This window comes from Oryzias latipes, chromosome 3 (assembly GCF_053564925.1).
Source record: "Oryzias latipes strain Hd-rR chromosome 3, Olatipes_Hd-rR_3.1".
NCBI classification, from domain to species: domain Eukaryota; kingdom Metazoa; phylum Chordata; class Actinopteri; order Beloniformes; family Adrianichthyidae; genus Oryzias; species Oryzias latipes.
The window spans coordinates 34,394,780-34,419,989 of NC_136239.1; the positions used below are offsets into that span (position 1 = coordinate 34,394,780).

Genomic DNA, 25,210 nt, shown 5'->3' on the forward strand with positions numbered 1-25,210 from the left:
TTTTTTTTTGTCACCAAAGTACTTAAACCAAAAAACTTGGAGACAAAAATACACTTATTCAAGTTTTTTTTGATTGTGTAGCTAAATAAGTTTTTATGGCTCAATGTAAACTTGTTACCTTAAGCTGGAGCTCTTTCTGGTCACAACTATTTTTGATTTATTCTTGTACAGTCGTAACCCTTGTGCTATCCTAGGCACTTTAACGTTGGGAGTTGGGTCATCTAGACCCACTAGACAGTGCTCTGAACCTTTTTTCTTCAATGATTTGTGAACCTCAGTGGTGTCCATGGATTACATGAAATCTTTCCACCTTTATCCACCTCTGTCATGGTAGGGAGAACACGTCAGTGTAAGGATCGGGTCATCTGGACCCCATAGGATAGCACAAGGGTTAAAAAGACCTTTATTATTGATTTACCAGATGCACCATTAGCATCCGTTTTATAAAATCATAAAATTCAGAACACAAATTCTTTTGTTCTGTTAAATTAAAGAAAGAACTCACTCAATACCTGGCACAGGACGTGGTATTTATCACACTAATAATAAACTTCAAACCATAATTAAGGGTTGATTTCACTTTAAAAAATGGATTTTACAGTTGGATTTATGCTGTCGCCACACTGCATCTCATTTAGATGCTGAAAGACGCATAATGTTAACACATCCATTAGCTATTGAATGCATTTTCAGAAAATGAAAAGGCAACTGTGAAAAAGTCTCTGTTTGTGTGACAGTGTGAATAAAATATTAATTCAGAATATTATTTAAACTGCTATTTTACTGTAAAATTTCACAGATATAGCCTAAAATTTTCTTTATATAACAAAAATAGTTGTTATATGGTATATAAAAAGATAATATATAGATTTCCTGGTAGAAAATATGAAGTTTCCGACGTTTTTGACGTATTCTTAACGTTTTAACATTTTTCTTTAAGCTTTCTGATCTTTGCTCTGTGCTTCTGAAGAAATGTATCTTTTAGTTTCAAAATTAGTCAAATTTTAAAAGATTAGCTAAAAGAAAAGAGAAAAAAGCGGAGAAACTTTTGCAAATGAAAATGCCCCGCAGTGTGACATTAGCAGAAAGCTAGGTTAATTCAATTAATTTTGATGGAGCCAATGTCCTACAGTAGATTCTCACTGTAACACACCTCGCTGGCTTAATTGCATTATTACACTTTAATAGTGCCAAGTAGGGTGTTAGAAAATGGAGAACACACAACCATTGTTTTATACAAGCAAGTAGATTTTCCTGCTGGTCAGTCATAACATAACAACAGCAAAAAGAGCATCACCTATTAGTCGGTGTTTATTTAACACTTTTTTTAAAAAATCTTTCCTATTTTTTCATAGAAGGATCAGTAAAGAACTTTTTCAAATATGAGCAAATTCTTCCAGGAGGAGCTGCACTCGAGGCTATTTGGACTGTTGAGCCTCGCTGAGGAAAGTTTGATTCCACTCCAGAACCACCGCTGTGGCTTTTTGGCTCCAGTGCTGCGGTGTTTCCGCTCAAAAAGAAGATTGGAAAACAGATCTTTGACTAATTATTGTACAATATGTTGCTCAAGCTGTGCCTGATGATGCACTCGTACCTTTCTTCTCACTTCAGCTTCTTTGTGTTGCAAATCAAGACCCTTGTTGTTCAGTTCAGTTAGATAAACTCCATCATCGTGTTGTTTAGATAATAGCAAAACACACATTAGCCAAGCAGAGAGATTTCATTTTTCACATGATATTCAAAATATCCAGTTGTTCTGGAAGACTATAGATGTATTCTTATTAAATGTTGCTTCTTGAAACATAAATCATATCCTCTACTTTTTGTGCCAGATGTACAGAATAACAGTGATTTTTTCCCTTAAAAAATAAGTTAATAAAAAACAAATGTATTTCAAGAACCCAGAATAAGGGGAAACTAACTTTTGCACTGTTTACTTTCTGCAAAGCATGCAGGGTAATGCAGACTGCAGCATGTGCAGCAGTCTGCAGTGCGATTATCCTCCCTTCTACTCTGCTGTTAGTGTGAGAACCAGGACAGCTGACAGTGGAGATGTAGAGCATGCCAGTGGCACCGCTGGCCTTTGTAAACAGTCTGCCCACTCCTCCTGGTCTTACGACCCGCCGCCACCCTCTCCCTGCTTGATTCTTTCCTGCTTGAGCGCTCACTAATTTGACCCCTTCATTTAGAAACGCATTGAAATAGTCTGAGCTTCTTTATCCTTTTTTCCCCCTCATTCATGCTTCACCAAAAATGTAACTCAAAGTTTGAGGAAAATGTCAGACACACAAGGAAATGAGCTGCTAGATAAGGATGCAACAATTCAGAGGTCAGGGGTTAAAAAAAAGAAAAAACCTCCATTTCTGGGTCGCGATTTTGTTTTGCGTCGGCATATAATTTGTTTATTACAAAACAACATCATCAAAGTAAAAATTCAGAAAAATCCTTTTTTTTATTTGCTAAAAAGCAAGCAATAATGAATAAATACCTTTCAGTTAGCCTAAACTAAGCCTGGTGTAACATAATAAAACAAAATTAAATAAATGAAGTTTAGCACAACACACATGGTTGACACTTTCAACGTTAATATGCAAACGAATGCAGTAGGGATGCAAAGACTCACTTACGCCACGATTTGTTTCAGTGATGTAACATTTGGTTTGGTTTAGACTAAGAATTGTGGCATCTAAACTAGCCAAATCAGCCAAAGTAATAGTCTGGTTGGGACTGGTTGGGATTCAAAATGCATAAAGATTAAGGGAAAGACAAAAATCAGAGTTTGATGACCTCAACGCTCCTAAATATTGGTTGATCAAAAACGCCAGATGGCTCTTTGAAAACATTTTAGTTTACAACGAAATGCTGAGGCTGACCAGAGACCTGTCCATGGTTAATGCGGCAAATCCAGCGGTGCAGCTCATGTGTATTTTCCAAAACAAGCCTCAGTTAGTGTGTCGCACCATAATCTGCCTGTATTGCCCGCAGTGGTCATCTGTACACGTGCATTTGGCTGAGAGAGGAAGGATTCCGAGGGACAAGTACATTCACCCAGATCATAGCGGCTGATTAAAATAGAGGTGCTGTGTTGTTACGCCGGGGACACGCGGAAAGCTGCTGCATGCCTTCCCCTGCGCGGCTGCCGTTGCGTGTGCGCTGGCTCGCGCAGACATTTTAATAACCCCTTTTGATTAGAACCCCCCTCCAGTGGCTTATTTAGGGCTGGATTTGGAGCAGGTTTAAAGGCCACTGCCCCCTGGGGGCGCTCCATTGCACTTCTCTGAATTCAGACACAATGTCCTTGACACCTCTGTATCCTGTTCCCTGTTTGCACTATTTTTGCTGCAGCAGCAACAGATGAGTTGTTAAGTTAAGGGGGGGGGGGGACAGGGCTCCTTAAACCAGCTGTTAACCTGTACCCCCCCCCCCTCCTCCCCTTCCCCTTTTACTCCACAGAGTCGATCCAGGCAAGAAGACCCAGAGCAAGCTCGGCTGAAACAGAAAGCTAAGGAGGTAAGCTGCTGCGGAGATCATTACCCTTGACATTTCCCCGACTCCAGCGCATTAAATTTTCATGCCTCACCACATATGTAATGCCATTTAAAGTCGGACTTAAAAAAGTTTGAGGAATTATTCGCACCGATTGCTGCCTATGTGTGGAAAAGGATCCTTTGTGCCAAATCACCCTCCTCTTCCTCTTCCTCTCTGCTGTTTTTCTTTCTTTTTGTCACTGATTTGAATATTAACTACTGTTCACCGAGCTCTGCCCTCCTCTGTAAAAGAAAGAAATATACCTGCAAAAATATTAGCTTACCTTCTTTAAGTTCTTAATCATTTTATATATGAAATGTTATTTTCCAGTGGGAAGAGTAAAATATCTCACCAGTTTAATATTTTTCCCTCAATTTATATTTATAAAAAATACAAACCTCACCAAAATAAAGTTTGCGTTCAATACCTATTAACTGTGGGGAAAATAAATTCCTCTTTCTTTTCTCAAAAGGCTTTCACATGTGTTGTAAAGTGGGAAGGCGTTCTGCTGATAAAGTTCTCTTCTTTTTTGGTAGATGTCTGCTTTTATATGGAGAGAATTCCCTCTGGAACCCCAGATAGCAGACCACACATCTTTTAGGTGATATGCTGTTTACGCAAATACAATTCTTTTGTCGTGGCAGAAGTTTGTTTTGTACTTTTTCTTTTTTGGAATGTGTTTACACCAGAGTAACTTCAGCAAGCCGCTCAGCCGTGGCTCGATAACGGATCAGGAGGGCGGCACGGCTCTTCTGTTGGTTAGTTTGTAGAGAGATGAATCGAGCAGAACCTCACCAGTTGTTGTTGTGTAAGTAGAACTTTAAGTGCTAATGTGGTTTCTCCTTTGTTGCTCTGGGTAGCTCTTTTAAAACGAGGGGTATATATGCTTGGAAAGTTTTCTTACTAATGGTTTATTTCCTAAGTTTTCTCTTCATTTTCTGGCTTTTTTAGTTGCCGCTCAGCACATTTTGGGAGCAATGGTTGGTGTTTCTCTCATTGGAGGCTTTGGTGTCTGTTTCCAGTTCTTTTTACCTCATTGTTAGGCCGGCGTTGAACTCCTGACCTTGGAATAACAAGTTGGTTTTGCTGTTCTGCACCTTCAAGCTGCTGGCAGCACATTTGTCTTTTTCTCTGCGTCTGCCTTGACCATTTCTGTCCATAAACAGGGAGCTCTGCTGCAGTGCCGAACATTTAGACCAGATCTCAGTCTACCCACAAGCCCCGCATATGCAAATGTATCGGCGTAATAGGCAGCGCAATAGGTTCGCCCCAGGGGCCATGTGATCAAAGTGGATCCCCTCCCTGTTAAGTGGCAGTCAGCTCGTCATCTGGATACGGGCAGATTAGTGCATCTTGAGGAGATGCTGTGTGCACACTTTCATTTTCACCCAGAATTTTAAGAAGGTGGTTTGAAAATGGTTACTTTATGTAATCCCCCCCCCCCACCCATTCCGCAAAGACATACCCCCCCACCTCCGCCCTCCCTCACCTCTTTCTGTTTTGCTTAATGGCCATCGTTTCTCAGCCCCCATGCCTCTCTGGTTTTCATCACCTGACTGGCTTAAGGGGACAGAGCTGGCTGTTTGTGTCACTGCAGAGTCTGTCGGCAGCTCACACATCTGCGCAAATTTCATCAGGATAATGAGCCAGAGCTACTCTTCCAGGCGACGGGCAGAGGAGCCAGCCTCCCCTTCGCCCGGTCACATGCACGCACTAAGCAACCGCTGCCACCGCCAAACAACCATCAATTTGGAGAAATGGAATTACAACGTGTTGTGCACTTAAACCAAGTGTGGGTGTGTAAATTGAGCAGACACTTGCTTTATTTTTATTTTTTTTAAATTGGTAGACTGTGTGGCAGTTACTGTTTTTTATTCTTGTCCAAAGGCAAAGCACCAGTAGTCTGGATGGTCAAACTCAAGCAATGAAAAACATCCAGTTTCAGCGCACAAAATTCATAAAGTCGAAACTTGGAAACATTAGGAACAATCACCATACCGCCTGTTCATCCCGTGAACATCAGACGCAGATCACCATTAGTAAAAATACATTGTAAAGTATTCTTGGGCAGCAGCCATTAGTCCACTTTATCCACTGACAGTGCATATTTTTTATATAAGATTTTAGCTTCAACAAGTTGTACTATGTCCAGCTTTTTGAACAGATATGTTTAAACTAATTCTTTAAGCTCTATTACTTCTACATTAAATTCTGTACATCTTTGAAAAGAGATGGTTCCACGGGAAAAAAATAGAAATGCAGTAAAACTTAAAAGTCAGAGAAACAGAACTGCAGTACAGGTTCTTTAAAAATGGCAATGATAAAGGGTAAAAGAAATAGCTTAGTCTTTTACTGCTAATTTTGTGCCAAAAGTACTTCAAAGCTGGTTAAGAGAATAACTTTTGGTGGCCAATTAAAAGGATTGCAACCTCTCAAAGGTGTGGCTAATTTTTTATGTGAAATTATTTTTTCAATCGGATATAAAATAAATTAAAGTACACACAAATACACTTAAAATCTGACTTAAGACTGACTTAAAGTGCAGACAGAATCTTTTCAGAATAGCTACAATAAATACATTATAAAATACAGAAAAATGTGTAAAAATGTAACTATTTATAACTATAAAACGTAGTAACTATAAAACTTAACTTGGCAAATGAAAAAGAGTTTTTCTAATGTGTCCTTACTACTGATTTATATTTGGATGAATTCACAAACTTTTTTTCATTTTAAAGCAATACAGATATTAAACCTAAAATAAATAGTAGCAGAATTGATGGGACTTTTCAATTGTTAAAAACCATTTTGATAGATTTGTTGACAGCAAAAACATTCTTTGGCATGGTTCTGTTGGCATCATACCATGTGTGGATTTAGTGTCAAAGTCCTGGTTTTACTTGGAGCAGCTGGAGCAAGTTTTATGTACCTGTTGCAATGACAATATGGCAGTGCATTCATTACTGAAGAAGGAGATGACACAAAGAGCCAAACTGGGATATGTAACTTGTCTGCATGGACTGGGTTTTTCACCCGACACCTCACATTCACCGTCAGCCTTCCAGCCTCAGAGAGTAGCGCTGCTTAGGGCCACCATTAGGCCACAGCTCAAGTCAAAATCTAAACAACAGATTAATGTGATTTATTTAAAAACATCACATTATACATAGCCTTTCTACTTTATACCCCAACTGTTGAAAGTGTTTTATTTTCAATGGCTTTGGTCTTAAAATGTAACTTTTTTTATGTAAACCTTCTGTTTTCTATAAGTACAGAGGGCTTTGGCTTCGTCTTCCTGGCTGCAGGAATTTTTTAAGCCTCACATAAATTGATATACGATTATGTATTTTTAGCGAACAACAATCTTGTCACCAGCTGTGCAGGCTGGCCGCAAAGATGCTGCAGAGGTTTTGCGTGTCAGAGAGGAAGAGCCGTCTGTTTCCTCCATTCACTACCATTTGGCCAAAAGGTCAGATGGGCTATTTCAGAAATGCCCCCAGTGAAAATCAATGGGCAAATCGTGGAGCTCAGTGGCTGTTTGTTGTTGTTGGTGTGTTCCTCTGTCTGCCTCGTTGCTGTGGCAGGGGTGGGGTGGGGGCGGAGGGCAGCGCCTCCGCTCTGAGAGGAAGAGAGAGGGACAGACAGAGACAAAAGAGATGGAGAGGAAAGGAGGCTGTGGGGTTGGGGGAGCGGCGGTGGTTGGGAGATAGAGAAGGAGTTAAGGCCGGTGGAGATACATCACGATGTCAGACACACAGACACACTGCAGCCACAGATTCATCATTGTGGCCGGGTCTGCAGGCACAACTGGACGCAGGAAGAGTGAACTGAAGAGGAAGAGTGTGGAGAGGACAGTAGAAGAAGAGGGCAGGAAGACAAATTGGATTTCACAGCTGGCCAAAATCTGTCCAGCAAGCTGCTGTTGGAGACCGATCAACAAGCTGATGCTGGGAACGGTGATGCAGCATGGTTTGTTAGCACAAACTGTTGCCAAGACTTAACCATGTAAATTGTATTTAGGAAAAAGTCACTGCGATTCCTTAGGTCTTAGTCACAACTGTCCTCATGGGTGGATACAGGCTGTCTGCAGGTGGAAAATGGGCAAATCTGTAGACCCCTGACGTCTTGTTTCCACTGAGCGATCCGGTCCAGACCAGTCTAGTAGTTTGAGCTTTCCATTATAAAATGGACCCACTCAGACGGACTGAACAGTAGCATTTCTGGGCCCCTGTTGACTGTAGGTCCACAACATTCACCCAAAGGCTGCACAGTGATCCTGCACTTTAAGAATCTGAAACAAATAAGGCTGTTAAAATAATTTTTAACAGACTGACGTTTTTAAAGCTGTAACCAAATGAAGAGTGACACAACAGAATGAGAGATGTTCTCATGAAAGGTAATGCCAGGTTTCATAGCTTAAAGTAAAGTTTTGAAGGCCAAGTTGAGCCAGATCATCTTTTTGAACAGGAACCAGGCCTTGTCTGTGAAAGAAGCATTTTAAACAGGATACAGGTGTTGTAAAATCAGAGAAATTTGGATTTCATTCTTCTGCTTTCAACATTTTGCTTTGTGTTTGATTTTAACTCAAAAATACACAACTTTACTTTTTCTAACTGAGCCACAAATCAGAAGCAAGCAGCCAAAAAGCAGCACAGACTTTTCTAGATCTAGTGCTGATATATGTGAAGACAAAAAAAAAGGTCCATTTCCCATAGTTTGGCTTTACGCTGGTGAACTTTTCCACGACGTGGGAGGGAGCATGGTCTTCTCCTCTCCATCTTCTTTTTGTTTCACATTAGCATGCCCCTGCAGCAGCACTCCTCTTCTAGCTTAAAGTCCCAACAGAAGACTTGTGTGGAAACTGCCAAAAAAAATATCCCAAAAAATATTTGTTGGAATAATTTCACTTAACATATTTTCTTCTGCAAGTTAAAGAATTTTTATTGGCCTTTTGACACAACAGCATCGCTGAAGAGATCTCAGTCTTTGACAGGTTAAATGTCGCCTAAAGTTGATTTTTTAACCTTGCATGGCTCAGGTTGAAGCTTGCTGTTAACCCCTTCATGCTTGACGTTGTTTCCACTTATATAAAAAATGTATTCTTCTTTTTTTTCCATTCAAGGAATTTAGAGATTTGATGCTTTGTTGTGTATTGGTCACATACGGCATGGAGGGGTTCAACTTTAAACCTGATGGATTCAGTCACACTAATGTTCTTGTGACTGGAGAAAGACACTTTTCAGATTGGACACTTAAAGAATCAGATCCAAGGGTTTATCTACATGAAGATGGCACTATTGTGTTGGACGACAAAGTGACGGTCTCTTAGTTTGGTTCTAACTGGGAGCTCAGAGGCTCTCCTGCTCTGGTCCTAAACAAAACGGTCTGCTCTAAGAGACGCTCTCCCCCATTAGGTAGGCCCGGGGCAAAAGCCCGCTACCCTCCTCCACACTTCTGCCTTTTTGTGCTGACTTTCAAAGAGAATTCCTGCTGTTCTGTGCGTCCCATTTCATTGCTGTTATGTTCTTGTCTTCTGGCCTCACAGACACACAATGCATAAATTTCTCTGAAGTTGCAGAAGCATGATATTTGAACACGCCGAACTGTAAGATGTGTTTTTCAGGTTAAGGTAAGTTTACCTGCTGTCCTAATTAATATTACTTGAATGTAGTTATGTTTATTGCAACATAAAGAAAAGGATAAATTAATTATCGTGTAATGTTTAGGTCCTTGAGATACACAGGCTACTACATGGTACGCTCTAGCCGTGTTTTATTTGTCGCTTTGTTGTCTGAAGTCTTAACTTCAGTTTTTTTCATTACCTTAAGACATATTACGAGAAAAAAAAGAGCTAGAATTGAGTTTTAAAAGTACCTTTGGTGTTTTTGTGTGTTTTCGAATATTACAAAGCGCTGTAATGAGAGGGAAAACAACAAAAAAGGAGATTTTTTTCCCCCTTTGCCTCTAAGGGAGATAGCGACTCCTCTACTTGCTGCACGAGCCTGTAGGTTCACTTTTTCTCTTTGTGCGCGGGAGCACTCCTTGGGACTCGAGCAACAAGGGAATTGGGCGTGCTGAGCTATGCTTTCGGCGAGGTGCCAGCCTGTGCCGGAGATATAAAGTGAGAAGAAGGCAGGACATGTTTCAATTAGGCACCAAACACCCGGCTGCCTCGGCTGGAAAAAGAAACAGAAACAAAAAAAATCATCATTGTTGTCAGCTAAAGTCTCAAAAACATACACCTGATCCAGCAGCCTCACCTCTTCTCCAGCTTTTCACTTCAATTCCAAGGTGTCATTTTGGTGGAATTCTTCTGGGAAGAGCAGTTGCGGGGGCCTTTGTGAGGTGATGCTTAGTGTGCCAGCTTGGCCTGCATGTTTCCATTAGATTGTCATGTTGGCTAATTAGAGAGCGGCAGCATGATTCACCTTGTTAATTAGGAGGACTTGCACACCATGTGCCCGAGGGCGGCATGGAGAAGAAGAGCCCAGCCTCAGAGCCCGCTAGTCGCCTGCTGCCTGTGAAGATTCCCCTTCTCATCTACCTTGCTTTCACTCCTTTTTTTGATTGTGAAATGAATAAATCATTGAGATAGTCCTCTTTCGGAGTGCGAATGTCTGAGTTCTCATCTTTTCCTGGATGCAAATTAGGCGTGATCAATAGAAGGTGACGAGCTGTGAATCTAAATGTTAAAAAAAGGATGAGACGGGGAGAGAAGACTACGAGATGAAGCATGGCAGCGCAGAATGAGACAAAGCGAGAACATTTAAAGTAGAAAATTTTCCCTTAGATAAGCAGTATTTTTAATGATCCCCATTTCCACCACTGCTGATCTGCTGTAACACCATCAGAATCTGCTTAATGGCGATTTCTGTCTTTTTCATTTCACACTTTTTCTTTTTTTTTTGGGAAAGATGTAATTCAAATGCTATTATTTATAGAAAAAATGCTTACTCCAAAGTACAGGTGCCTATCAACTCCACTAAGCACATTTACTTTATGCAAATCTTTCAAAATAGAGTTCGTTTTGGTGGTTTGATTTCTGAGAAAGTGCATGGCCATGACAGAGACAGTCACATAATGACCTTGGCTGCAGGGACGACTGAGGGATCCAAATAATTGGTCCAAGGGCCTGGAAGCACTTCTGCAAACTTCAGAGAAATCAGAAAAGGCTGCACGAATACGGATGTCTGTAGTTTGAATTCATCTTCATAGGTAAATCGTAAAACCATAAAAGGATTTATACTAGAAGGCTTCATGTGATTTATACAATATGTTTCACTAAAAACTGTTTTTACTACCAGCAATTTGAACTCAAAATATTTGATTTGTATTCCCGGATGACTGCAAGTACTTTGAAGTGCTTTGCTTCCTAAATATTATTTGTTGATCCAAGTTGATCTAGATGATGGTTTTTACACAGACAATGGCCAACTCTAGATTCCACCAGGGTCAGTTTGATTCCTAAAGCTCATCCAGGTTTTATAAATCAAAGCTTTTAGGGTCTGTATCATACTTTTCTTAAGCATTTCAGAGCAAACTATATCCATGTATATGATAGTACATGGTCTTTGGCACACTAAAGAAGTTATTTTTTTTTGTGAAATGTGTTATTGTCACAGTTAAATTTGCTACCCGGTAGTTGGACGACTCGATGAGGCACTGGCTTTCGCTGCATGTGGGTGCCGCCCATTTCATGATGTCAACCTTGACAGCATTTTTGCGTTTTGCCCACAAAAACGAACAACATCCAAACTCCTTTTGCAAAGAGGGATGTGCATATTGTGCATATAAAATAAACACATTTTAGACAATCAGCTCAGCAAAGAAAGTGGGTGCATTTGCTAGCCTGGGGGCGGTTCTGGCAGCGCAGACTCATCCTGGAAGGGGCTGTTCCTCAATTAGCATAGTCAAAACATTCTTTCTAACTTAAACAACAAAGTAAAGAAAATGGATTAAAAAAAAAAAAACTAAAGAAAACTATTAAAGAATAAAAGCTAACCCCATGACCTTAGTGAATGCACTGGTGATTACATTTAGAAAGAGTCTGGATATGTGGGGTCAGTTAATTGGATGCTTCAAAAACTAACAAGCAGTAACAGTTATTTAATCATAAAGCTGGTTCAGGGCAGTCAAAATTTAGTTTTTTGAGCACATTTTTCTGCCATCACAAGCTGCACACGCTTATGTCAGCTCGTGAGAACCCACTTGTTTTATGGACTGGGAGAGGCTGGAGCTCAGAGCACAGGTTTTTAGAGGAAAGCTCAGAAATGTGTGACTGGATCAAAATACTGCTTGTGGCTGTTTATAGTGAGGAATGAACATTACTATGGAGTCCTATACTGTTCATAATTAAATAAATAAATATGACCTCATGCAAATACACAATCAACCAATTAATCTCTCAATATAAATATATAAAAAGAAAGATTATGAAATTGTGAAAAACCTGCACACTGATTTTAAATTAGCCATTTTATTATTCAATGTATTTCATTTTGCTTTAAAAACCTGTCCATTATTTTAAATCAGCATTTTAATCATGTTGTATATTATTATAATTCTATGTCTTTTTTTAGAACCTCGGCTTTCAAAGTTAATATTTTCCAAAGAAGCTTTGTTTTTATTTCACATTGCTGTTTTTCAGAATGACTCATTTTTTCATGAAGAGCTTTTTCAGCAGAATGAGTCTGTCTGTCAATCAGTGAAAGTGGGTGGGATTTAAACGCACAGTGGCTGATCTTTGGAAATCGACTCATATTCCTAGATACCCGCTCTGCGGTGTACTAGTCAGAGATATTACACATTTTGGGGACATCTGCTTGGCTTTGCTGACATTAGAGGATCAAATAAAGACAAACAATCTGTCTGCTGCAGAAGATGCAAACATCGACCACTCCGTTTTTGTAGTTTGAGGGTTCGTGTGAACCAAACCACAGAGGAGCTCCGGTCGTCCACATCTTGAAGTCCCCCGTTAAAACACTCCTGACTCTCGTTCTCACGCCATCCGCTTAGAGCTCTTCTTTGCTCTGCAGCCATCACAGCTCTATCTGTGCTTACAGATCCAGTCTGATGTCACATCGTGCCTTACACTGTGCCGGCTCGCAGGAGGCAAGCTGGTGGCCAGACAGACAGACTGGCCGGTTGAGGAAACCTGCTCGGGCCTCCTGAACCTTGTGATATTTTTCTGTTTTCATTGAGACAATGATTATAAATCAGGTCCTCTGATTTTATTCTTCTCTCTCAGGGAAAATGTTGAACCTTTCCTGCGATGACGTTTCTGACCGTGGTCGGAAAACGCAGCGGAGGTCTGGGGTTTGATTTGAGGTTCACTTCCCCGTTCGGACCCTCTGAGCCTCCACAGCGGGTTAATAAACAAACCAGCCTCTGTTCTTTTGGAGGAAACCTTTTTTTATTATTACTTTTCCGGCAAACGGAGCAACACACCCTTAACTTGTGCTTACACACACACTGTTGCGCTGCGCGCTCTGATAGAGGTGGAAAAAATCACTGAGGCGGCCATCATCAAGAAGACATAGTTTCATTGCAGGAGCTGAAGCAGAGGCTTTCTCTGGGATGATCTCATGAATTTAAACATGGAAACATTGTTATCATGTAGAACAATTTAAAATAAATAAACCTGATCTCTGAACATTATCCGTGTGCATTGTGCATCCATGCATTGTAAGTGAGATAAACACAGACACTGCTCGATGTGGCTATCAGGCTATAAACATTAGCTGGTAGCTCCTCCCACACGCGGCCTGGTGCGTTCATGGAACTCCAGTTCATAGAAGCTTAGTGGAACTCCAACAGCCACCCAGCATAACTTAGACCACTTCTATATTTTCACGAGAAAATGAAAACCGCTGAACCGACCACAAAATCCCCCGAATTATGCATACTCGCCCAAAGCCATTTTTATCCGCACATTTAGAACCAAAACTGCCCAATTTCTGGCAACACTGTGGTTGTGTTGAGGTGCATACCCCCCCTAGTGTTGAGGGGTGTGCATTGCGCAGTCACATTCGCTGAAGCATCTTCGATCGATGTAGTTAGAGTGCTGCTGCTTATGTCTGAGTAAAGGAGTAGCCAATCACAAAAGTGTCTCCACCTTGTCTGGTTTGATTGACAGACAGACTCATTCTGCTGAAAAAGGTCATTTTGAAATAAGTCATTCTGAAAAACAGCAATGCGAAGTAAAAACAAAGCTACTTTGGAAAATATTGATTTTGAAATTCGAGGGTCTGAAAAAAGACAGAATTATAATAATATTCAACATGATTAAAAATGAATATTTTATAATGCTGTTTTAAATAATGAATAGGTTTTTAAAGCAAAATGAAATATATTGAATAATATAATGCCTAATTTAAATATTTATTAGAGATATATTGGTTTATTGTGTATTTGCACAAGGTCATATTTATTTATTTAATTATGAACAGTTTAGGACTCCATACATTAAAAGCTGATTTTTTATGATATAGGCATTTTAAAGAGGAGGAAACTGAGACCGTGGTTGTACTTTTTTTTGTCAATGGACAAAATGGACCCCCACCCAACTGCATGTGTAATCTAAATTCACCAAAGTCACTGATTTTAAAGTTGACAATCAAAAAAAAAAAACAACCTAATAATAAAGCATAATGACAGAGACCTTTTATCGAAATTTGACCTTATTTTTAATCTTTAAAATTTCAAACCTTTAATTTATCACATCTAGACTATAATAACAGCTTTTAGCCCGAATGCAGTCTAAGGTAAGGTTGTGTCTGAATTCCTTCACTACTCCCTACATAGTGCACTATATAGTACGTTTGTTATTTTGTAGTGCTGTCCAAATCTACAATTCCAAAATCCTAGAAATTTCCCAAAGGTCTCTGCATAAAAACAGTTTGCATCGATGCTCTCTAGATTGGGGAGTATAGACCACAATGAATTGTGTTTCAACGGTTTAAAAAAGTATATATTTAATACATTTTTTTAATAAGCCGTCAATGTTTTCATCATCAGGAGACAGAAGATCTATAGATAGTTTTCGTAAAATGCTCGTATTAATTAGGTTTTCACTTTGTGAAATTTGGTGACGTCACATCTGCCGTTTTAAAGAAGAAGAAAAAAGGTAGTGAATATGGTGTCTGAAATACTTTTGAAATCCAGGGCACTTGATAGTCCAGCACTATATAGATTTTTAGTTGTTGGAGAGTAGGGAGGGAATTTGGACATAACCTTCATGGATCTTAACCTCCAACTATTAAATGTGATATCCAAGCATATCACATTTAATAGTTTTTAGCGTGTGCAGCTTGTGATGGTAGCAAAATGTGTACAAAAAAAACAAAATTTTTACTGCCCTGAACTAGCTTTATGATTGAATAACTGTTACTGCTTGTTAATTTTTGAGGCATCCAATTAATTGACCACACAGTCTATATCTAAACTCTTTCTAAATGTAATCAGCAGTGCATTCACTAAGGTCATGGGGTCAGCTTGTATTTATTTAATAGTTTTCTTTAGTTTTATTGTTTAATCCATTTCCTTTACTTCTGTTGCTTTTATTAGAAAGAATGTTTTGACTATGCTAAAAGTGCATCTGACTTTTATATTGGTCAGCACCTTTTATTTCCTGGTAAGGTTATGCCTTTAAAGGTTCTGAAGTGTAACAGCAATTTTAAAGCAACTTAGTTTTTACAAAATAAAAGCAGATCTGCAGCTTCAACTTTTGGTCAGCTAGCTGATCACAGGTGAGGTAATAGAGTTTACATGACACAGATTTTTCAGCATCTTCATTTTCTTCAAATCTCCAAAGTAAAAAGAGTTTTTTGTTTTTGTTTTTTCTGGTTTGGCAGATGGTGTTGATCTAAGAACTGTTAGTGCTGCTAAAGCTAAAATTTTTTTTATTAAATAGTTGCATTAGCATCTGACTTTCCAGATATATTCATGAGTCAAACACATAATAAATAAATAATAATAAATAAATAAATAAATAAAGGTTGATATTTTAGATTGGTAGAAGTAATAAAACAACTGCTCATACTGTCTAACATGCAACAAACCACTTTCTTTTTTGATTCAGTTTTAGAAAATCCACATAGTTAACTTAATCTCTGGTAAAAGGGGGGGTTTTCTAAAATAAATTCAATAAGTATTGGGAACTGTTGTCTTTAAGGTATGTGCCTGATCACATTGGGCATGCCCACTACACATTGTGAAGAGCAGGAGCGTGTGCTAGGTTAGATTTTGAATGATGAAGCCAAGCGTATGTCTGTCCAGTTCTAGCACACAGGCTGCCTTGTATTAGCAGGTTGGAGCTCAGCTCATTTCTTTGCAGTGTTGGAGTGCAGATGGAGCAGTGAAACCTGATTGGTTACCCCAAATGGCCTCTCTCCCTGCAGCAACTTAACTGCCAGGCACTTAACATGAAGAAAGGCCTCAAGATGCAGCTCACAGATGTTCACGTAATGCTGACCATGTGGGTGTCAGGTGAATGAGATGCACGGATTACAAACAAACATAAAACACATCCATAAAACGTCAACACAAGCTCACGTTAGGTAGGGCGATGCTTGCAGAAAAGACGCCGCAGCCTTTACAAAATTCTGCTGTTTGAGGGTCCTGCTAAAATGTAATGATCCGAGATGAACATTTGATCACAACCAAATACGACTGATGTGCACAGACTCCAATTGTGCAGAATTTCATGGAACTGAATGTGGAAAGCTGTTTGGATGGTTTTCTGACAGACAAGAGAGTGACAGTCCTGCACAGCTTTTCAGTGGCACTATTGCGATTAGACATGCAATGTGATCTTGGTCCATCACGTACAATTTTGTAGAAGCCGACAAATAGGATGGCTTGCATGGAACTTCCAGGATGTCCTGTGAAATCAGAGCTGTGGGTATGCTTAGACCACCACAGACTATTTTTGTAGCTGCAGAATAAAGTACCGTAAATATTTTCTATAATTAATTAGTTGATCGAGAGCCAGTTTTTTTTGCAAGCCTTTTAGTTTTTACACCCTTGACACCGAATTCTATTTATATTAGTGTTAATTCAAACCTGTGTTGCTGTTTATCTGGCTTCCATCATTGAGGTTTGAAGCTGAGGGGTTGCAGTGTTTCAGACTAACAGTAGGTATAGTCATGCTCTAATGTGAGTCTTATGTTAGAAATGTCAAAAAGAGAAATAAAGAGCTATGTTAATCCTTTTTTTTCATATTTATTCTTTAGTGCTGGTTATTCAAGTCATAAACTGACCAATCAGATACCTCAATGAAAGTATCTGCTCTCACGTCTAACATTCGAAACGTTTGATTGTCGTAAGCAATTCGTGTAGCCCGCTTTCAAGCGGTATGGGTGTTTACTTTCAAAAAAGCTCACACCTGATTGGAGAGAGTGGTTACCATAGAAACTCAATGGAATCGATGCTTACTAACAATTTCTCGTTACAACTTGGTTTCGTATGGTAAAAAAACGGTGACTTCATTTCGTTGGAGCCGGAGGTGATTGACGTCACACTCACTCGGTCCAGTTCTCATATACAGTCAATGGATAACCTTCAGCTCAATTCTACAGAAATATACAGCAGGTATCAGGATTAAGGTGGTTTCATTTATTGTGTTTATGACATATTTTGTTTAAGAACACATATGTCTTTGGCACTTATTTGGATCAAGCCGCAATGTAGCTACTACCGTTTAAAAAATATTTAAATTGCTACTGATGCTCCTGATTTATGTCTGCACTAATAGACTCGCCTAAATAGAAGCCTTTATCATTTGTAGCATATATCACATGCCCAAAAGTGTTGACTGTTTCGTTTTTCGGGGGAAAGGAGGAGACCGATGGCTATGGGGTTCTTTGCAAGGCAGCTAGCTTCCTTCACAGACTCATAGCTGCTTCTGACGTCAAGCTGAGCATGTTCTGTTTTACCAAGGACATCTGTCTGTGAGTGTCTGGACAGCCGAAAGCTGCCCTGCAGGGCAGGAGCGGGGGGAGTGGGGAGGGGAGAAAAGCCTTTGTTAAAAACAGCAAAGATGGAGAATGGCAGGTTGACTATCACGGCTCCTGCAGCTCATCTCTCTTCTGGCTCCAAGCGTATCACAACACTCTGGTTCTTTCTGTACTTTGAACATTTTTGCATCATACTGGAATACAGCTCTCTTTATTTTATGAGGGGAACAAAAGAGACATTTCATGTTTTAGTTTTGAAAAACATTTATGTAGATTTACTTGGGATGCAGAGCTCAAGATTAGATTGGTAAATAAATCAAAAGTGTGAAAGAGATTTGTTTTTCTACAATTTCTTTCCTTGAAAACTCAAGTTTTAAACACAGCATCTTCAAAATTTAAAGCCCTGATTAAAAATTAAATTTTATTTGTAGTAAACAAAACCAATTAACATCTCTCAGAAACTTTGTGCAACAACAATGAGCATTGTTCAGTGTCTAGGTAAAGGTTTAAATCTTCCGGCTTTACAGGCTCTATTGGGCAAGTGAACTAACCCCACATTACCCAACAATGCTAAGGAATGTAATGTGTAATATTCAACAAAACCAAACGTTCTTTACAGTAAAGCTACTTTTCTTTCCTCTGTACATTTAAACCATATATTTTGTATTGTTCATATAAAATTCCAGGTTCCTTCTTTTATGTGTACTGGTTTATAAAGGGTTTTGGTACGGCGTATAATCATATTTAATTATAAATCATAATTAATCGTGTCCTTTTCCTTCTTTGTGTTTATAGTAGTTTATTGCTTTTATTAGCACTGGCATGGCAGTTTAAGCCTTAAAAAGGCTTAAATGTCTCAAATTTCTAAAAACCAAGGCTTTAGATTGTCACAAATAAGGCATTGTTTTCCCTCCAGTCAAACTGATGCAATCCTGAATCTGACACCAAAGGGAGAAGATCCTATATTTGTCTCAAAATCACGAACTCCTAACAAACCAATTTTCACCTGTTAGCCAAAGTCAGGAATTGTCATTTTAATGCGCTCCACTTTGAGACAAAATCACCTCCAAAGGCTTCCAAACTGACACCAGCAGAACATAGAAGTCAAAGAACTGTTTTGAAGAGTCATATTAACACCTAGCATGCTGGAAATGCTAAATATTACTCCATGGATTTACCACCTTCTGGAACAAACCAGAGTGGAGCTCCTCTTCTTTCGCTAGTTCATGTTTAAACCTGCTCTGGATGTAGAAGTAACCACAAAGTGAGAGCGCCTGAGTCTCATCATGTGCTAAAAACAATAGTAGACAAATGTGAATGTCAGAGTTTTGCATTTTTAAATAGAAATATATTTTTAAGCCAAATTAAACAAGTGACTGGATTGTTTAAACTGGAACTGGGAGACTAAATGTAAAGTAGATCTTTATGACTTTGCTGAAATTATAGCTACAATATGTTACTATATGCAGCTATGAATATAACTTCAAATAACACTCCAACATTCTGCCACTATGTTTGGTACATTTGTCAACCAATTGTTAGGGAATAAAATTAGAAAATATTTTCATGCTTTCGATGTGGAGTAGTAGAAATGACTAATTAAGCCACATGGATGAGCGCTGAATTTTTTCAGAAAAGCACATTTTAAGTTCAGATGCCATAAGACAACCTTATCTGGATAAACAAAAACCTCCATCAACAATAGAAATTACTAAAAATGAAATAGGAATTTCTTAATCTGCTCTGTAAAAACAAAACATGATTTTTATTATTATTTTTTTTATTTTCCTAAAGAATGGCAACAATGACATTTAGTTTTGTTCTGAAACATGTGGGTAGTGTCTCATTGAGTTATGTTCAGTGATTTTGTTGTTGTTGTTTTTTTTTTGCACTTTGCACATTGTTTTGGATTTTTAAGTCTTGCATTTGATTGAAGTCTTTAGAAGTATTAAATTTAAGATCCTGAAATCTGTAGACACCCTAACTGGTGATGAGCTTCTCCAGATGCTACGCTCACTATTGCATTTGCACATCACATATAAATCACTTTTATTGGCTTCATAAAGTTGGTAATTGACTTTAAAAAGAAATATTTATGTCATGTATGTTACTGCAACAGCTCTAATCTAAACACAAGAAATGCAATGACAACACGTGAGCACACTTCCCCTTAACCTCTGAATGACACAACAAGAACTAAACCTAGTTTGACTGAACTGAAACTGAATGCAAACGTTAATTAAAAACTCGGGCAGAAAGGGCAGCGGATGGGAAACAACAGCCTGCATCGTAGTAACGCGCTGAAACCCGATATCAGTCTTATGGTGCTGTGGCGGCCACTCCACAGACGAGAAAGGCAGACTGGAGGCTTGCAGATGGTAAAATGAAGTCTGCATTTATCATATGGTCATAAATCTGAAAACGGAGGCAGTTGCTGTGGGCGTCGAGAGCCCATGCCTGGTGCCAACTGCCAGCCAGAGATGCCGGCATCCTGGTGCCATCAGTGAGATAGCGGACCTCTCTCCACTGAGTTCTGTAATTTTGTGGGCGGTTCTTTAAGGTCAGGCCTGAGGAGATTGGTGTGTTTGCATGGCCTGATATGCTTGGCATTGATAGTATTAATGTGGACAATTGTTAAGTCAAGTCAGCCAGTCCCCGTATTTTATTAATTCTACTGCCTTTGTTTAGATTTTTTTTTCCAAATTGTTTATGTTTTAATGCATTCTTTAATTACATATAGATGTCCATTTCAGAGATTATAAAAGAATGTTTTGGGTATATTCAGCTGTTCTGATTTCCTATTCTTTGTCAGCGCGTTTGAGTCCTTCTACAGTTCTCCCGTGCTAAATGTGAAGTGGCAACACCCTAAAGGGCATGCCTTGCCTGAGGGGTTTCAGGAAAAGGAAAAAAATCAGAGTCAACTGCATGCACATTTTAGATCAGACTTGGTACACCAAAGCAACCTTTTACTGAGCGCCCTCTAAAGTAACATGAAATTTTCCCCTGATCAGACAACATACAGGCCTCCCACAAACACCAGCGCCAAGCGAACACACGCTGCGAGACTACATGAAAGAACATGAAAGACATCAAGGCGCACATTGATTGTCCCTGTTCGCTCCAGCCCAGGCCTTTCTCCCCCAGCAGGCAGGCACACAAGCAAGCTGGTGGAAAGGCATTCCCTCTGCTGCGGCCGGGATTGATAGGCGTGTGTGTGTGTGTACGTGTGCATCGGGCTTGCGTGTTGGGGGGATTGCTGGCACCCTCTGTGCCATGGCCCCAGGCCCTCACACCTCCGCCCAATAGAAAGGGCAGCTCCTAGCGACGCTGGGCTCCCCCTCAACCCTGCAGCTAGACATGACATTACCCTGGGCGGTGCCCCTCCCCCACTTTCACATCACGAACTGCTAAAATCACCACCGGACCATGTGACTGCACACACTATCTTTGAGAGAAGCTCTGCTAATGGCTCCTAACAGTCGTCCATTTTGTTCTGCTCAGGATTCGGAATATTTTAAATTAAAGATTTGATTCCTGCTCCTTTTTTTGTTTCTTTAGTCAAAAATGTTTTTACAAAGAAGTCTTTATATTCAAGGCTATTAAATGCTATAAACTGACTTTCATTTAGTTATAATTTAATAATTGAGACAAAGTACATCACTATGTATGGTAAAAACGCATCCAAGTTGATTTCTAAACTTTGCTCTCTACCCTTACAGATGCAACAGCAGGAACTGGCCCAGATGAGGCAGCGAGATGCCAACCTCACAGCGCTAGCCGCCATCGGACCTCGAAAGAAGCGCAAAGTGGACTCTCCGAGGGCACAACCATCAGGGACAGAGGTAATAACATACGCTACAGCACTATTTATCCCTCCAAGTCGGAAATAACCGAGCACCAAAGCAAATTATGGATTCCAATTGTGTTTAAAGCACATCTGATCAAATTTTTTAAAATAAATATTAATCACAACTTCCTTTTAAACTTCTGAAAACCTGCCTGCTCTGCTTTTAATGGTCATGTTTTCTTAATTCTGTCATGACAAACCGGAGGGCTGGTTCATGCTAAACAACTCATCCCCTGACTATGACTGTCAGACATCAGTAATAAGCACATTTTCACAAATTGATTTCAACTCAGATTTTTAAACACAGTTAAATTTGAAATAAATTTAGATTTTCGTCCTTGTTTATGCAGGAATCTTGTACCTATATATTCTCAGACTAGACAGCTATGGACAGCAATATAACCATATAACCTGAAGTATTTCTATGTAACATATTACCGATATTCGTTTTGAATTTGTATTATTTTTTATCAGTACACAGGGGTTAAAGCTGTTACATACTTGAGCTTGTTTACTTTAATCTTAGCTGGCACAGTAGTCTTTCATAGAGTCTTGGTAAAAAAAGTCTTTTAATAATACTTAAATCACCTTCCCGTGGTTATTATTATGATTTGAACTAGTTCTACACAACAGACTGAGGCAGCATGTAATCAAAATCCAATCAACAAATGCTGGCATTCACTTTTTCACTGCAGACATTTTAACTCTGCAGTTTCCGACATGTTTTAGATATATATATATATATTTTTACATAAAGGGTTACAAACAACTAACAAATTAGCTAAATGAACTGTGTACTGTAATGTCCCCGCCCACTAATATCCCCTTAATTTAGGATAAAGTTTTTGACTTTGAATTGTACCTTCTTTTTACCCGTCTTGTACACTGGGGGATGTGTGCGTTTGGGGGCGCTGTGATCTTAGTCCTTAGGTGTAACGCTGGGAAGTGACACCATTTGGCATCAGCAAAAACCACCATTAAAAAAGATTAAAAAACATTAAGCTCAAAGATCTTTTTTTCTTATTTGTTCACTGGACAAAGATCTAGAAGTCTCGACTGTGTCGATTCTTATTCACCCAGATAGATTCCATCAACAGGTAAAAGCAGTCAACTACTTTGATCCAGAAGTAATGTTTCTTCAGACGCAGTTTTACAAATCTGAGTTTCCTTTTTTTTTTTATATAGAAAAATAATTTTTCTCTTGAACGTTCCGAAACTGCCTTTGCTTAATTGTGCTGTCATAAACTTAAAAGTTTAACTCACTGTGCCCTGAAGGGTTTAAGATGAAGCCTTTGGGTTTTTTCAGAGCCCTGCAAAACCTGATCTTTCTTTGAATGTTACTTGGGCATTGATTACATCGACTTTAAAATCCAAGATGTTTCATAGCTCTTTCTAAATGAATATAGAAGAATAATTATTGAATTAAGACAAAAGCTTGTCTTTAAAAGCCTCTAAATGCTCTCAGACTGCGTGTTTTGTTGTGTTCTTTCTGTCCAGTTCAATCTATTGACAATTGTGGTGTACTTTGATCAAACACTTAAAATTACTTCTAGTTTAAACACCATTCTGCAGTTTGATTAGACTCTTTTGTGCTTATATTGTATTCATTAGTTTTTACAGTTTTCTATTGTCACTAGTAATGGACTATATCATCGGCTAACCTTGATATCAGCTGATAATTGCATAAAAGGCATCAGCCACATTAACCATTTCTACCAACAGGCTTCATTGATTTAGTTCTGCTTCGGCCAAAATGACTGAATGCATCAATGTGTCTGCAACAGATGCCAACATGTTGTGGCCACCAGTTGGTTTATTTGTCCTTTTTCTTCACAAAAAAGACACACCTTCTAAATCCCATCTGCTTTTAATATGTTTACGAACCACCGGTGCTTTATCTGTGTTATCTTTATCTGTGTTATGCTGAGTTCTGCCTGCATTCAAAGATAACATGCTTTGAGTTGGAAAGCAAACCTTTAAAGCAAAAGTCTTGAGCTTGCGATCTACATCTGAGTTAACATCGCCCTTTCTTAGTTATAACCAAACTCAAGGCTGGATTTAGCTGTCTGATGGACTAGATAGTAATGGGCTGAAGTAAAAAGAAAAAGTATTTTTTTAGTTGTTTACCCACAGTGGATTTTTTTTCTCTTCATTTAATGAACTGAGTTAAATTGAAGTGAATTCTAAAACTTGAGCGGAATTAAATTTAGTTTATCAGAAATGGAACAGCATCCTTGCTTTTGCTATTGAACATTTTTTATTGATGTCGACCAACATGTGTTTCAACATATTGGATTTCTGCAAAATTTCGAACTGATGCATCCTTAATTGTCATTGTAAAGTTGAATAAAGGAAAGTAGAATAGTAGAAAGTAGAATAAAACATTCTCTAGAATTTCACAGCAACATACCTCCCATAACTTGCCTTGTCTGTTTTTAATTAAACTTCTATCAGAAGGAAAGTTGTTTGAGGTTGTGGAGCAGTTGAAGTATCACATTTCTGTAGCACACAGTTATCCGTGAAGTCATGCACAATTGCTGTACCAAGGCAGTTTTTTCCCCTCAGGCTCCGGAGGAAACATTTAAATTCCACATATTTGTCTTAAAGTATGATGAGTCTAAAATAAGCTTGAATTTTGAATGTCAAGTGGTCATTTTAATAACCTGCTTATCGAGTTGCATCTCCACGTTTTTGGCATAGCAACAGTGTGTTGCAAAGGGGCATAGTAATGCAGCCGGTAAAAAAGCATAAATAACAAAATAAAAGCATTACTTCTGGTTCTTGAGTACAGTGCCAACCTCTTTCAGAGTGTTTTACCCTGATGGGCATTAGCCTGCGACCTTCTGCTGCATTAACAAAATAGACTACTCTCTCCAGCTACTTCCCTAAATGCAGTTACCAAACATAAACATGACTATAAATTATCATTTTGTTCCATTTCTCTCCCCTGTGTCTTTAATGTCCTGTATATGTTTAATTAGAGGGCATAATGAAGTAAAGTGTGTCCCTCCTCTGGAGTTATTGCAGAGGGGGCGGTGGAGGAATCTTAACTTATTTTCACTTCGTTTTCACCTCCTCACATTTCTTCATTTCACATGGGCTGGAAGCCCCCGCGGCGTTCTCTTTCCCTTCTCCAGAGCAAAGTGAATGTGACTTTTCTAAGGGGGTCACAGGATGCCTGGAGGCCTGTGGGTGTTACTGGACTGTTGCCTGCTCTCAGCTTCACTGAGGGGCTTGTCATAGATTTCATCTCCACAGAAATGAGCCAGGGGCCTTGGCCAGGAGCACAAGCAGCCAACGTTATGAAGGGCCCACGCTGATTATTTCCCTCTGACATTGCATCCTGAGCTTTACGCATTAATCCAAGACAAAGGCAGCCCTTCAGTGCTGTGCCAGAGCTCAAATTAGGAGCCAGATAATGGCCTTGTTGAGATTCTATTCGGCTCACCGAGAGCAGAAATCCTCTCCTGTAGTGTCTTTTTCCTCATGCTTGTTTTTTTTTCTCCTACTCACACCACCTCCACTTTGTTCGGGCTGTAAGGGAATTCAGGTGACACGATTTTGTTTCCCCTCTGTCTGAACCCATATTCACCCACCTTTAATTTGATGGTGGCTCTGTAAGACTTAGGCTTTTGCCCAGATGTAGAAGGCCAGAGGCTATGAATCTGATAGCTAGTCAAGACTGGAGAGCCCATATTCGGCCTGATCCAGTCTGCAGGAGGCAACAAAGGGGGGTCTTACAGGCCTCTGCAGGGCAGATTAGTTCCAAAGAGCTGGTGGTTGGGGCTGTTGGCTGACTTTCTAACCCGGACTAGCAATAACCCCAGTAGTGGGACACCCCAACTCAAGCTTCATCAGATGGGTTTTTAAAGTGGGATAT

The 25,210-nt window shown here is 39.4% G+C and overlaps 1 protein-coding gene across 5 annotated transcripts in view; it reads left to right on the forward strand.

Moving 5' to 3' along the window:
* LOC101158931 (transcription initiation factor TFIID subunit 4) overlaps window positions 1–25,210 on the forward strand; it is a 90,339-nt gene that overhangs the window by 45,259 nt on the left and 19,870 nt on the right. For 2 of the 5 annotated variants that reach the window (XR_002289027.3, XR_013654924.1), the window contains 3 exons: window positions 3,454–3,510; window positions 4,065–4,129; window positions 21,203–21,325. Coding sequence is in view for 2 of the 5 variants with exons in the window: in XM_011493737.4 (XP_011492039.1) it covers window positions 3,454–3,510; window positions 21,203–21,325 (180 nt within the window). In the remaining 3 variants the exon portion in view is untranslated. Of the gene's footprint in view, window positions 1–3,453; window positions 3,511–4,064; window positions 4,130–4,217; window positions 4,337–21,202; window positions 21,326–25,210 lie in introns of all 5 variants that reach the window. The other 3 variants (XM_011493737.4, XM_011493742.4, XR_013654923.1) reach the window with 2 other exon arrangements.